Below are 15,078 nucleotides of genomic sequence, written 5' to 3' on the forward strand. Positions count from 1 at the left end.
CTACCCTTCTAAGTTCTTGGCTGGAGCCCTGTAACAAAAGACAGAATAAAAAGAGAGAAGCACACAAATTTATTTAATATAAGTCTTACATGATGTGGGAGCCTTCATAAGGAAATGAAGACCTGAAGAAGTGGTTAAACCTTAGTATTTTTGTTAGATTTGATGAAGGGTGGAGAGTTGTGGAAAAATATGATAGAACCCCCCAAAAAAGGTATGAACTGAGTGTAGTAAACGGGGGGAAACAGCAAGGCCTGTTCCTTCAAACTCCCTCTTGGTGTCCCTCTGTCTTCAGAGATAAGGGTGATCCTTTCCTCCGGGTAGACGGAGGGCACCTCTCATATGAGGGTTCTATGACTTGCTTCAGGGGAAGCTCTGTAAGTCCTTCCTGCACCTGCTGTTTCTCAAATTCCTTCAGCTTGAAATATTTAATATGCTATGATATCATATTTTGGGGTAGCATGTTTTGACCTCTATATTACTATTGGTCTATCTTCTAGTTTACTGATACTTTCTCCTGCTGCTAAGCCTTTCTAGTGAATTTTTTAATATAGTTTTCAGTTCTAGGATTTCCATTTGGTTCTGAGTCTCCACCTCTCTCCAGAAATTCCCCATTTCTTCATTTATCTTTTCCTGTAAATTCTTTAACATATTTACGATTAAAGTCCTTGCTTACAAATTTCAACATGAGTTGTTTGCTTTTTTCTCGATTGTGGACTTTTCATACTTCATTGCACATATAGTTAGTTACCTTTTTCTTACTGGACATTATGTATGACATATTGCCGAGCCTGGATTGTTACCTTCCCCTGAACACTGTTGGATTTTGTTCTAGTAGGCAATTAAATTCCCAACAGATTCCCCCATTGATTACGTGGGGGCTTAGTTTTAGGCTTTAGGTTTTGTTAGGGTGAGTCTATCTTAGTTTTGCATTTTGCCCTTACTCCTAGGGTTTAATCCATGGGCCTGGAACGTGCTGTTACTTCTAAAGTAAGATTCTTCCGAGTTTCAAAGAAAAGCTTAAGTGTTTATCAAACACCTCTAACTGGGCAGAACTTGAACTTCAAACTTCTCTCCAGCACCAGGTATTTGCTGGAACCTGTAGCCAGCTATTTCACCTTTCCATTGTTTACCCCTGTGCTCATGGGACTCTTGCCCTGCTCATCAATTTAGGACTCAGCCAAGAATCTGAAGGCAACTTGTATGCATATTTTATGGCTTTCTCCTCTGTCTCCCTCATCTTCAGGAAAGTTTCCAGACTCAAACTCCAACCCGACTTCTCAGTTTAGTAAGACTCCCTTTCTGCTTAAACTCTATGCCCAAAGGTTCATGCTAATCGGGGTGCAGGGTGGGGTACCCCTGAGGGGAAAGATGGTTAAACATGTTATCTCCTCCCGTGTCCTTACCTTCTTTCAAGGATGGTTTCTGCTCCAGTTTCTATCATCTGGTCTTGTTTGGTCTTCAACACCTTCAGAAGTTGATTCTTATATTTTGTTGAGTTTATAATTATCAACAGGAGGGTTAGTCTGTTATAAGCCACTCCATCATTACCAGAACCAAACTCCCTAACTATTTTAAATGTAAATAATCTTGTGGAGGGGGAGGTCCAAGAGGGAGGGGATATATGTATACATATAGCTGATTCACTTCACTGGACAATTGTAAAGCAACTACAAATTTAAAAAATGTAAATACATCTTACCTGATGTATTAGTGAACACATACACAATTCTATCACAAATGATGTACTTGAATATTTTAAAAAGTTTTTTCAGGGTTTCCCTGGTGGCGCACAGGTTGAGTCCGCCTGCTGATGCCGGGGATGCGTGTTAGTTCCCCGGTCCGGGAGGATACCACATGCCGGGGAGTGGCTGGGCCCATGAGCCACAGCTGCTGAGCCTGCGCGACCGGTGCCTGTGCTCCGCAGCAGGAGAGGCCACAGCAGTGAGAGGCCCGAGTACCGCAAAAAAAAAAAACTTTTTTCAATATACTTGATTTCCCTTATAATGCTTTTAAAAAAAGTATTTGAAAACATTTTTCTGGAAAGGTTTCAAAAGCTTTACCAGACTCCCAAAAGAACTCCCAACACAAAAATGTTAAGAACTCCTGGCCTTAGAGTCCCTCCTGCTGTTGCCATAGGTTTCCTGCAGCTGGGGGAAGGAGTTTCTCCAGGGTTTCTTCATTACCTACTGAATACCTACTATGTGTCAGGGACTGTCCTAGGCCCATGGGACAGAACAGTAAATACAACCAAGTCCCTCCTCTCAGAGGCTGGCAGGAACACGAGTGTTCTTTTCACGTTTCCATGTACAAGGACCAGCAGTAGTCTTTCTCCTCCAGTGACGGGGTTACCTGATGTGGAGGAACGGCCACTGGCTCATGTGTATTAATTGGAGAAAATCCTGTTGAGAGGCTCCACTCCCAGGTTTACTTGTTCTCGTCCCTCTCCATCCCGGCCTGTCACAGAGTCTGCACCCCCTTCCTAACCGTGGGAGAAAAGGACGTTGCAGGTGGGCAGGAGCAATGTCAGGTGCTGCAGGGAAGCCATCAACTAGGGCAAGACCAACCACTGGATTTGCAGCCTTTGGTCACTGGCGCCCTTAACGAACTCAGTGCTGACGTGGGGACAGAAGCCACACTACTGGAGGCAAAGTGGGAGGCAGGAGTGTGGTCCTTCTCGAAGTCTGGCAATAAAGGCTAGAGGGAACGGCTAGGCAGGGAGACAGGCTCAGGAGACAAGCTCTCTTGGGATGAGAAAAGCTTTGGCACTTTTTAAGGCTGAGGGCAGACAAAGATTGAGTTACAATGAAGTAATTAGTGGGCCAAGTATGGGTAAATGGGACAAGCATTCAACAAACTGTAGTTCTTGTACCCAACTGGAATCCACTTTTTTGGCGGGGATTCCACACCATCTCTGTGTGCTGAGTGCACTTCCTGCAGATTCCCAGACCCTACCACTACATAAATTGAGTTTGGAGTTGAAGACCCATTGGCCTGAGACAATCTTCGGCTTCCTTCTCGACGCCTCTGCCAGGTGTCCACATCCTTGTGGATGTGCTGCCACCTGCTGGAAGGATGGTGGAAGTGGCGACAACCATTTGCCGTAGGGAGCTGTTTTTCTAAAATGGCTGCAAAACCCTCACCCAATCCAAACCAGGAACCAGAGGGAGCAGGGAGGCCTAGGATTCAGAAGTCTGCAGGACTCCCTGCGTGCAAGTCCTGGAGCTCCCCTGCCATCCCAAAGGGTAACCACCCTCCCTCCTCATCATCCTTCCCCTGGAAGTCAGCCTAATCCCCCTGGCTGGAGTAACTAGTAACACACAGGGCTGGACTGTTTCCTTCACCTGAGAGGAAAGAAAAACAGGATGAATCCTATTTTTCTGCTCGTCTTGCGCCACAGTCGGTTAGAGAGGCCGAGATAAAAGCCTGGCACACTCTCAGCACCATTAACTGCCAGTGGGTTAGCAAGGTGGGTTCAGACTTTTATCTCAATGCAGGCCCTACCCTAGGAGCCAAGAACTCCTGCAATTGGGCTGCTAGCAGGGTCAGGTTCAGCCCCCCCCCGCCGCCAAACGGAACCCACCAACACCCCATCACCACAGGGTCTTAGTTAATACAAGTACTGAATAAGCACTGGCTCTGCCAAGCTGGCAAATGCTAATTCATGTTCCTAGATGGTCAAGGAGTGTACTATGCTTTCAGGTTTAAACCTGGAAAACAGCTGCAGAGTAATGGAGAAAGGCCCTGCAGACCCCAAGACCAATCTCACAGGCCCCTTCCTCAAATTCCAGTTTGGGACAGACTGAGCTGCTATTAATGACGTAACTTTTCACATGCTCAGCTAAAACTCTACTCAGCGTTGCTTTAAGACATAACATACTTTAACTCATGAGTAGCCCTAATGGGCTCCAACTAATTAAACTTTTAATTCTAGAAAAATATAGGCTACCAAGGGTTCATTAGTTTGCTTTTAATTTTTATCAGAGTATAGTTGCTTTACAATGTTGTGTTAGTTTCTACTGTACAGCAAAGTGAATCAGCTATACGTATACAATATATCCCCTTTTTTGGATTTCCTTCCCATTTAGGTCACCACAGAGCACTGAGTAGAGTTCCCTGAGCTATACAGTAGGCTCTCCAATGGTTCACTTTAGTTTTTAGGTTTGCCTGACCAGAGGATTTCCCTCTGCTGGCTTGATTTTTCTTCCCAGCAGCACCCAAACTTCCAATCTTCCACCCTTTCTAACCAGGTTATTTGTCCTGGTCTGCGCCTTTAGTACTTACAATGGACTTGACTTGGTGAGTGGTGCATGATATGCACAAGGTTTAGATTCCCTCATCCTGCCAGCAACTCATAACCAGGACAAAACTAAGCTAATTCAAATCCTTTACTTTGCCCTCTAGTCTACCAGTACCGTATTTTTGAGTTGGCACTTTCGTTCTGTACCATCTTGCGCACCATTTTTCAACTAAATATATCGTGTTAATCGCTTGACCTAGGCCTCTCATGTGACCTCTTACTGGAAGTGGGGGGGTGGGCAAGGGAATACTTAACAAGCCAGAATGTCCACCAAAGGTCTTTCTTGTTGGTTTAACCTGAAGGTGCTGGGGGAATTACAAAAGATATTAGGTCCATCGGCTAGACTGGTAGTTTCCTCTCCGGCCTCACAGTCCCAAAGCCTCCATTTTGGCCCATTCATCCAGCAGGAATTATACTCAATCAGTCATTGCTCTCGCATGCATATCTAAAAAAGCCCGGACCAAAGTGCTCCTGGCTCTCTTTCCAAAGCACTTTTTCAGGACCCCTGACCCCTCAGGCCTGTTTCTAAGTGGGGTAAGGCCACAGTGGACTTCCAATGAGCCTTTCACATGACATACACAGGGCTGCAAAAACTTATGGCTGGGATACCTGAAACCAAAGCATAAGCATTTTCACAGGGGGTGGAGATCTGAAGTGGCAGAACTGATTTGCCATGCTCCACTCTCAGTGATATTCCAGGAGAAACACTCTAGGACAGGAAGTACAAGTCTGGCACCAGAGTTTAGGACTTTTAATTTGTCCCAAAGTTGCTAAAGCAAAAATCATGATAAAACATTCTGCTTTCCTTTATAACCCACCAATGCAAAACAAAACAAAACAAAACCAAAAAACTCCGTAGGAAAAAAATGGTTTTGTACATGGGAGGAAACAATATAAATTCAAAACTTACAGATAAGGGTTAGCTCTATCACGCATCTCTTTAAAAAGTTTATACGAATATCCAGTCAACACCAACAGGGTTATCTCCCTTGAAATGTTATCTATACGGGTTTCCAAGTAGACCACAGGGCTGTATACTGTCTTGGAATGTCCTCAGAAGGCTCCGTCATTGAGCAGGTAACAGAGTAAAAACCTCAGAGTCCTTTCTTTCAAATGGAAGAGGGGAAGACAGGGATAGAAGAAACTATTCAAACTTCGTCTTCTTTCCTTGTGGCTTGTGGTCTCCTCCTCCTCCTCTGCCGCCTCGGAAGCCTCCTCGCCCTGCAGGAAGGCAAGCCGTCACTGAAGAGTGGCTGCAAAGCTGCCAGCCATCCCCTCCCCAGCAGGACGAGTGGGGACTGGTGCAGGAACCGGGGCCTGCAGGCTCAGGTCCGGGAGTGCACTGCCACGGCTACCTGGCGCACACAGCTGGGTGGCCACCGCGCCCCTTACCTCCAAAGCCTCCCCGGCCTCGGCCTCCAAATCCACCTCGGCCGCCACCTCTGCCTCCTCCTCGGCCACCGAAGCCACCTCTGCCTCCTCCTCGGCCACCGAAGCCACCTTCACCCTTAGGCTTGGCCCAGTCCAAAGTAACTTTGTTTCCATCGATTTCACCATCTTCCATGGCCTCCTTGGCAGCTTTGGCCTCTTCCTCGCTGTTGAAGTCTACAAAACCAAACCTAAAAACACCAAACGAAATTGCCCATTATAAAGCCAACATGTGGAACAAATGCCAAGTTACTCCCACATGTTGGATGGTGACGCTTAGCTGGGAAAAGACCCAGGTGAGGGCAGTTCCCTATGGAAAGCTGAAACAGAATGTCCCACAAAACAGCTGAATATACCTCTGTGAAGACAGAAGGCAAGAATGCTAGCTCTGTGAATTGTCTCTTCTTCTCGTGCGAATCCTAAACTGTCACCGATCGACAGAAAGGAGCTCAATGAGAAGACGTCTTAGGTGGGAGCTCTCCACCTGGTGGACACCACACGTTCCCTGCATCTTACTTACCCCTTAGAGGATCCAGTCTCCCGGTCAGTGACTATCCTTGCACGAATAGAGCCGTCAAAGGACTCCTTTAATGTCTCTTCTGTAGTATCCTCAGACAGACCTTTGACGAACAGAGTTTTGGATGGTTCTGGGAAAGAAAAAATAAAAATTGTACTTTTTATTAAAGTCACAATTTATGACAACATGCTGGACTTGCATGTTGCAGTCTAGTATCTGACTACTGGCTAAGAATGCTCATCTTAGCAAAAGGTAGCCTTTCACCTTGAGTGTCTGGGTAAAAGCAACTTAGTCAACTAATGTTTAAAGCAAAGGGCTTAGACCAAATGCCATGTCAAGTTTACACTGATCATCAGAGCAGTTGAGAATCTTCTATGGAAAACGGGAGAAGCAGCGACCCAAGCAAGTGAAAGTAGTTCTAAACCAGGCGGCTACAAACACCATACAGGACAGTAAAGCCCTGGCAAATGTGCTGCTCAGTGCTGACTTAGCTGGATCAGAACTTGACTATCTAGAGGACTTCTCTTGAGATTTCATCAGTTATTTCTCAGATAATCAGTCATCATATCCAGTATCATTTACTCAGCAGCAACAGAAACAAATGTTCTAGATCTGAGGATGCAACCACAACATCCCGTTAATGAAGTAACTTACGGCTTCTTGCATTAGGTTGTCCCCTGGGTCCTTGCAACTCCAGCCTGATGGCTCTGCCCTCAATTTCCCTTTTATTACATGAATTTAAAGCTTCTTTAGCATCTTCAAATGACGCAAATTCTATAAATGCATACCTGAGGATAAAGAGTCAACATTTCGTGTAAGTTACCAAGCACACTGCTCCTCTGATGCCACCAAGCCTTTTTCTTCCAACACTTAAACTGTGCAGCTTCTACTAATGGCCAGGAGAACATGGTTTTACCTCCACAAGATACTCTTAAAAGCCTGTAAGTGACAACATAAAGATACTAATTATTTTACCCTTTAGATTTGCCACTTTGGTTCTGGGCCACTTTGATAAACGTCGCCTTCTCAAATACTTCCTGAAGAGTTTCTTCCGTTGCACTATAGGAGAGGTTGCTTAAAACCAGGGTTTTTGATTCACCTACAAATAAAGAGATGGCAAATTAAGACTGAAGCAGTAGTTCCCAACTTCAGTCACAGCTATACATTGTTCTTAAAGAATCTGTGCTTGGGAGAGTTAACACACCAATGTTGATACAAGTGGAACCCTACCTGGTACTCAACATATCAAGAACTACTACGTACTGTTACATGCTGCTTCCTTCCACTCCTACTGTTCAGATGTAAGCTGACTACAGCCCTGTGTCTTCCTAGCATATTCTAATTTTTAAATGCACACGATCTAAGTCCTTTACAGTATAAAACATGCAAAGGAAGCTAGATTTATCTGTGTTCTAGTACAAAGATCTCATATAGCTCTCATTCAAGACACTCAATTACAAATACAGGTATAACTTGCTGATCTACATCTACATCCAATTTATCAGTCAACTTTATAAAGTACAAAGATGCAAAGGATTTCTTTCCCCTCCATCAATTCCAGAACCCTGTAGGAAGCCTGTAAATTCTTACCAGTCCAAGTGCTATTCTTTCCACCTCTATGGTCTTGACCTTGACCTTTTTCTCCAGTATAGTACAGGGAAATGGATCGCCCATCTATCTCTGTTCCCTGCTTTTCTTCCAAGGTCTTCTCTGCATCAGCTTCTGTCTTAAATTCAATATAAGCAATCCTACAAAAGGAAAAAACATTAAGAACTCACTTCATTTTTAAAACCATATTAATTCTCTAACACAAATGTTTTTAATTTCAGCAATATGCCCGTATTTCAGATAAATACAATAAAAATGTCCTTTGTTCTATAGTAATTGAAATGTTCAAGGTTTCTGCCATCTTCCACTTTTCAATTTAAACTTTCCTCCCACTATAGAAAGTTTGCCAAACACTTCTAGAAAATCTGTTCACATTAAGTCCACCTCACTACAATAACTACAATTATTTCCAAAACATTTACTGTAAGCTAGGCACATATATACTATTTTATACATTAGCTCATCTTATAATAAAATCACTCTATTTTATCACTTAAAGTACATTATCCCCACTGTACAGATGGGTGACTGACATAGGTTACAGAATAATTAATTTGCCCAAAATCACAAACACAGGAAAATTAAATCAACATTTCTTTTATAAATTAGTAAAGTTCATTAATTTTAATGAAACACTGCAGTAGACACGAAACATACCCTTTACTCTTTCCATCCTTGCTGACTAATCTGATCTCCACAGCATCTTCAAACACTTCTTTTAATTCTTCCTGAGTAACTTTATAAGGAAGATTTTTAGCCAAAAGTGTTCTCGCATCTCGCTCTAGATTAAAAAACAAAAACACAAAAATGAACTGGATGGCTTAAAAGACCATTCTTCCCCCAAAGATCACCAAAGACTGACCAATGTAAAAGTTCTGTTTAAGAAATAATTTTGAGGGACTTCCCTGGCCGTCCAGTGGTTAAGACTCTGCAATCCCAATGTAGGGGGCACGGGTTGGATCCCTGGTCAGGGAACTAAGATCCTGCGTGCCACACAGCACAGCCAAAAAAATAAAAATAAAAAGGTTAAAAGTAAAAAAAAGAGATTCTACACTGTAGGAGGCACTCTGCTATTGTGGAAATATAGCAGTGGCAGAACAAATTGCTGTCCCAGCTGACAACAAACTATGCACTGAATATTTAAAATACAGCTAAATAGGGCTTCCCTGGTGGCGCAGTGGTTGAGAGTCCGCCTGCCAATGCAGGGGACACGGGTTCTTGCCCCGGTCCGGGAAGATCCCACATGCCGCGGAGTGGCTAGGCCTGTGAGCCATGGCCGCTGAGCCTGCGCGTCCGGAGCCTGTGCTCCACAACGGGAGAGGCCACAACAGTGAGAGGCCCGCATACCGCAAAAAAAAAAAAAAAAAAAAAAAAAATACAGCTAAATATTATGTAGTATATAGAGAGGAGATGTTCAGTATGTTTCCATTAAAAAGATCATAAAAAAAACAAGTGTAGGGAATTCCCTGGCGGTCCAGTGGTTGGGACTCAGAGCTCCCACTGCAAGGGGCATGCTTCGATCCCTGGTCACAGAAATAGCAACCCATAAGCTGCACAGCATGGCCAAAAAAATTTTTTTACTTTAAAAAGTAAAAAGATCATAAACACACACTTAAAATGTGACAAGTGCATACAGAGAAGGGTAAAAGATGCAAAAGGAGTAGTTAGGGATCTGCTCTAGGTCCAGTGAGGAAAGGACCCTATTAATTTAGGTACATCTAACCAATTATTTTTTGATTAAGTCTAGCAAGCAGTGCCAGGCACTGTTGTAAACATTTAACATTCTAATTCATTTAGTCCTCACAACATTATGAGGAAGCCAAAGGGAAAACAGTTAACTACTTACCCTGGCTTGTCTACATTAGATTAGATACATAACCATTAACAAGTATCATCATTACCTAAAGCTTTACATACCTTTCTTACTGTCTTTTCCCTTTGGTTTTTCTAGTTTAATTTCATTGCCAAAGACTTTTAAACCAGTGAGTTCCAAGGCTTTTTCCAGGTCTTCAGCAGATTCAAAATCCACGTAGCCAAACTTCCTTTAAGGCGAAGAGGACCAAAAAAAAAAAAATTACACGTGGCGGGAAAAAACAAAAAAACTCCACCAAACAAGAGCCACGTAACACATACTCTGGGCAAGCAGCAACACTAATATGATGGTGCAAACAAGGATTAAAAAGCACCTATCAATTAGTAAAATTGAATCAGGCTCTTTTAAGCTGAGGCTACAGAGCAGGATCTAAGTACCGAGACCTGACGCAAGTTCACTTCTGAGATCTTCATTAGTTACACTGCACCTTAACAACTGATAGCAGATGACAAAAAAACCTGTTTCAGCACTAATATAGGAAAATCCTGTCTGATTAAAAGCATTCACTATTATGGCTTCTCAGGTCTAATAGATACTTCTAAGATAAGCATCAAATCTCATTATTAGAAACTAGACTGTGCTATATCAAAAGTTAAGGAAGATTACGGAAAAAATTTCAATTTGGGGGTTTTACAATTTGACAGGCCAATGATTTAATTCATTAATGTCTAATCTTTGAAGACTTTAACATACTCACATTTAAAGATAACGGGCTATGGTTCTAAAAGGGGAAGGAAAAGGCATTAGCAGACCCACGAGTATCGTGCAGAACTACGGCACAGCTCCCCCATACTTACCTAGACAAACCAATTCTGACATCAACAACTGCAAGATCATTTTTCGCAAAAAGGTCACTGATACCCGTTTTCAATTCAGGAGCAGATTTACTGAAGTTCAGGTTTCCAACAAAGAGATTGAAAGATGTAGTTGGTTCTGTGGCTGCACAAAAGAATTTACTCAAATTAGTCTATTTTCCAGTATATTTGACTATTAGTCAAATTATTTCTGTACACAGCACATCAGCACATTGCAATATAACATCAGGTTTCAGTATTAAGTCCCTTTGTTGTTCATCACTTGTGCTATTAGGTGTTATTTCCCACCTCCCAATTCTCTAAGTTACCTTCCACTTTCTGTTTCTTGGCTTCAGGAGCTGCTTTTTGTTTGGCCATTTCCTTCTTTCGCTTTCCAGGTGCTTCTTTGACAAGTTCTGGTCAAGATATCAAACAATCTATGTCATCCACAAGTAGCCACACATACTCAAACATCTCCTTTAAACAAAACTCATGCCAATGTACTTCAAAATCTAACTTGGTTACCTTCCTCCTCTTCCTCCTCCTCCTCCTGGTCATCTTCTTCCTCCTCCTCGTCTTCATCCTCCTCCTCCTCCTCCTCCTCCTCGTCATCGTCATCCTCCTCATCTTCATCTTCAGCAGTGCCCTTTGCCTTCACAGGAGCAGCTTTTGCTGGAGCTTTCTTTCCTTTGGCTGGTGCAGTCTCCATAGCTTCTTCTTCAGAGTCTGAAAGGGAAGCCACCTAGTCAAAAACTCAGAATTATCCCAGTTTTATTCCTAGTCCTAGGAAAAGCCAAAGGAAAATAAATGTAATCTTGTCCATGCCACTGTGCTTAGGCTATGGCAAGAATTAACAAATCACTTGGAAGCAAAAATCTACATTGTGAAAAATACAGGATGAGCTGTTTGAAGCATGCTACCCAGGAGCAGGCAATCATCCACGGGCACCACACAGGCACCACTAGTGCACCACAACCAGCCCAGAGAACCCCTGGGGGTGACGCTTGTCTAAACCACCCCAGGTCATCAGGAGTATAGCATTACCATCCACACCTCACCCCTAATGTTTCTTGCAAACAGGAGCCCAAGGACTCCCAATACAATGCCTTACCATCCTCGTCATCCTCGTCATCCTCATCATCGTCTTCAGCGTCATCTTCATCCTCGTCATCCTCATCATCTGAGGCAGGAGCAGCAGCTGCTTTCATCACCGCTGGCTCGAATTCATCCTCATCCTCCTCTTCATCATCCTCATCCTCCTCTTCACTGTCATCTTCATCTTCCTCATCACTGTCTTCCTTCTTGGCATTCTTGCCGTTCTTTGCTCCCTTGGCTGGAGCGGCTGCTCCCTTCTTACCAGGGGTTGCTACCAATGCTTTGCCTGGTGTGGCTCCCTTTTTGCCAGGTGTTGCTACTGCTTTGGCAGGTGTAACTGTCTTCTTGGCTGGCGTAGCAGCTGTCTTTTTGCCAGGGGTGACAACTGCTTTCTTTGCCGGTGTGGCAACTGCAACCTTTTTTGTTGGGGAAACCATCACCTTCTTTGCTGGAGTTGTGGTAGCCTTTTTGCCTTTTTTCTGAGGAATAACAACCTTAAGAATAAATAAAAACCAACATAGGCCTGTTTCCAAACTCAAGAGAGCCTTGGTCCCATAAATGAATGCTAAATTCTAGCACTGCCTCTAGTTGAAGACCACATGCACTAGATGTTAGCAAGTTAAACTACAGGGTCAAGTAACATGTCCTTCTGTACGCTTCAAGTCACAGTCCTCATCCCGCAGCACACCCTAACAGGGGCTCTGAAAACAGACTGGATGCCACTGCGTGGGCTTTGGCAAAGTTTTAAAGCTTAATTTTAAGCCTCAATAGTTTCCCGTCTGAAAATAACTCAATTTTATACAATGCTTTAAGGACTGCATTGATAGATGTAATTAAAAGCCTTACACATAGAAAGGACTACCTGTTACGTGTTATGAAGTTATTTGGGGCTCTCACAGTGGGTGGAGGAATAAAGTTCACTGAACGCTCATTCTTAGGACCGAAGAGAAAATGAACATCAAATAGTCAAGCTGTACAGTCAATCGTTGCAAAATTAATACAAAGCGTGAACAATTAGCTTGATAAAAAAACGGTCATTTATTTACATTTAAGTCACACTCAAAACCACATTTTGTTGACTATTGGTTTTATCAGGTTCTGTGTGTCAAAATAAACTCTTTCTTAAATTCTAAGTAAGAAACATGAGCAAATACTGCAATCAGTTGTCTTTACAGCTACAGCCCACAGTCGCTGGGAGTGCTGACGGAAGTGCTAACACGAGGGGAGGTGGCAACCCGCAATCCACACATTGTAACAGTGTTTAGTATTATCAAGCCCATACAGGGTAACAGAGACCAACTAATCCTACTTAGAGACTCGAAGAATCTGTTAAGGCTAACCTCAGACCTAAATATAATGCTCAGAGCTGCCACTCGCAGGACAGTTAACTGTCCAGGCTGTTTCTCCAGCTGCTATGTGGGGCTAATGTGTTCCAAGTGGAAAACTAATAATGTATTATTGCATTATATCACACCAAGCCCTGCAGAGGGCACATGAAAACGCCACACCTTTCCTCTCAAGTTCATTCAAACACTTACTCTTATGGTATCTCGACAGGTCAACAAAAACGTTGTGAAACGCTGGACCCTTACAACAGGTCATATATGAATAAAGATAATGCTATTTTTTGCCAGTATTTTCAGACACCCAGTACCATGTGCTTTTAACTCTCCATTTTGTAGTTTAACACAACTCTGCGTTCAACTATATACAATTACCTCTTCTCCACTGCTATCATCCTCTTCATCTTCTGACATTTCCTCATCTTCACTATCTTCTTCTACCTCCTTTGGGGGAGGAGCCATTTTCTTGGGGTCACCTTGATTTTTACCGGCCTAAAACAGACGCATGACACATTACACCTCCCACATTTCAGGCCATTCTTCGGAGTAGAACTGAACTCATCTCCCTCAGAACCCGCTCTTCGTACTGTTAAGCACAATTAACGTAAAAACTACTCTTCATGCCAATGTTACCACAGGTGAATTGTCAACTTCCCACATATTTCCTGTCAAGTTCTTCAAAAACCAACCTTAGGATAAAAACGCAACTTCAAGAAAACGGTCTCTCTCTTCTTGCTGCGTCCTTTAAGCACACCCATTTAAAAAACTACACACCCAGCCAGAATCGAACCTTGCATCGCGGCACACAATTTTCAATACAGCCTACAATCGGACCACTGTAACAGCTAACAATCCATGGCCCTTCACCTGGGGAAAACCACCTTAAAAAAGCCTCTGGGGTAAGTTGTGGCACCTAATCCCACCACCCTCGTCTGAATTTAAATTAGGGCAGCCTTAAAAAAAAAAAAAATCCACGTCTTAACCTTTAGTATTCCGTTAAGTTTTCCTTTCCCAGGTTATCAACCCCGCCCCTTTCATCCCCAGCAGGGCCACGTGGGGGTAAGTCGCAGGCCACCATGTGCGCGCTGCCCGGCGCAGAACGCACGCGGCAGGGCCTCCTTCCGGAGCCCTCCTGCCGCCCGCCCGGAGCTGAGACCCCCGTGGGCCGCCCCTCTCCGCCCCAGGGCCCGGGGCCCTCGGCCCTCAGGAGGCGCCAGAACCCACGCGGCGCGGCCCACGTGGCGGGCCGCGAGCCGGGGCACATGCGTCAGGAGGCGGGGCTCCGCTCGGGCCCGGCGCAGGAGTTTGGCCTCATCCGTCCGGGGCCCAGCGCCCCCTTCCCGCGCTCAGCCCCAAAGTCCTTCCCCGCCGCATCGACCATCCGCGGCACCTGCCGAAGCTCTTCACGTCGCTACCACACAGCCAAAAGCCGCGAGACCTCCCAGCTAATCGCGCGAGACTTCCCGCACTATGGCGCCCTCGAAGGCGCCCGAGACGGCGCGCAGGCCCTCCTCCTGGCGGCGCCGCGCGCGCGCTCCTCGGAAAACAGGCCTTGACGTCCGTGCTCGCGCGGGCAAGGCCTCTTACCTTTGCAAGCTTTACCATGATAGCGGCTTAGGACTGCGGAGTGTGTGGCGAGCGAGTGGCGCAGATGAGGCCAGAAGAAGCGAAGCAACGTCGATGGCGGCCGCTGATCGCAGAGCTCGTACGCTTGGCTGCCAGCTAGAGCTCGAGACTGAGGCGAAAGACTGAGCCTGCCCAGTAATCGCCTCTGGAAAGGCGACGACGGCGCCCTCGTGACTCCGCCGCGACCAACCAGAGTTCGCGTCCCTCCCATAAGCCAATCGCGAGCCTGTACCTGAGAACGGCGCGGGGCGGGGCACGGGCAAGAGTGGGCGGGCAGAGGAGGCCAGAGAAGGGGGGAGGGGACTCGTGGCGGAGGCCTGGAGGCGGGACTCGCTTTGTGCAAGGCCAGCGCTGATTGGCCCGTGGGCGCGCGGTTCTCGGAGTGCCCATCCACGGCCCGCGCTCGTGGCGCCTGCGCCGTGGGACGGACATTTTTGGCGCCGCGTGTTCCCTAATTCCCGGGCGGTGGGTAACGGTGGTTTTCGGCTCCCCAGTGT

General features: G+C 45.2%; 1 protein-coding gene across 2 annotated transcripts; it reads right to left on the minus strand.

Moving 5' to 3' along the window:
- Window positions 1–5,033: 5,033 nt before the first annotated feature.
- On the minus strand, window positions 5,034–14,714 carry NCL (nucleolin). Of its 2 annotated transcripts, none has more exons than XM_081243345.1 (14): window positions 14,543–14,714; window positions 13,331–13,447; window positions 11,629–12,091; window positions 11,043–11,243; window positions 10,847–10,933; window positions 10,521–10,662; window positions 9,768–9,892; window positions 8,508–8,631; window positions 7,833–7,990; window positions 7,218–7,341; window positions 6,897–7,030; window positions 6,246–6,372; window positions 5,690–5,916; window positions 5,034–5,518 (listed from the first exon to the last, which is right to left on the minus strand). In XM_081243345.1, the coding sequence occupies exons 1-14, from the start codon at window positions 14,558–14,560 to the stop codon at window positions 5,442–5,444; spliced, it is 2,124 nt and encodes a 707-aa protein (XP_081099471.1). In that variant the 5' UTR covers window positions 14,561–14,714; the 3' UTR covers window positions 5,034–5,441. The 2 variants fall into 2 exon arrangements, with proteins under 2 accessions (XP_081099471.1, XP_081099470.1); XM_081243344.1 differs by having other exon boundaries at window positions 11,629–12,106.
- Between the last annotated feature and the right edge of the window lie 364 nt (window positions 14,715–15,078).

Source organism: Mesoplodon bidens (assembly GCF_964165515.1).
Source record: "Mesoplodon bidens genome assembly, chromosome: 8".
In the NCBI taxonomy this organism is placed as follows: Eukaryota; Metazoa; Chordata; class Mammalia; order Artiodactyla; family Ziphiidae; genus Mesoplodon; species Mesoplodon bidens.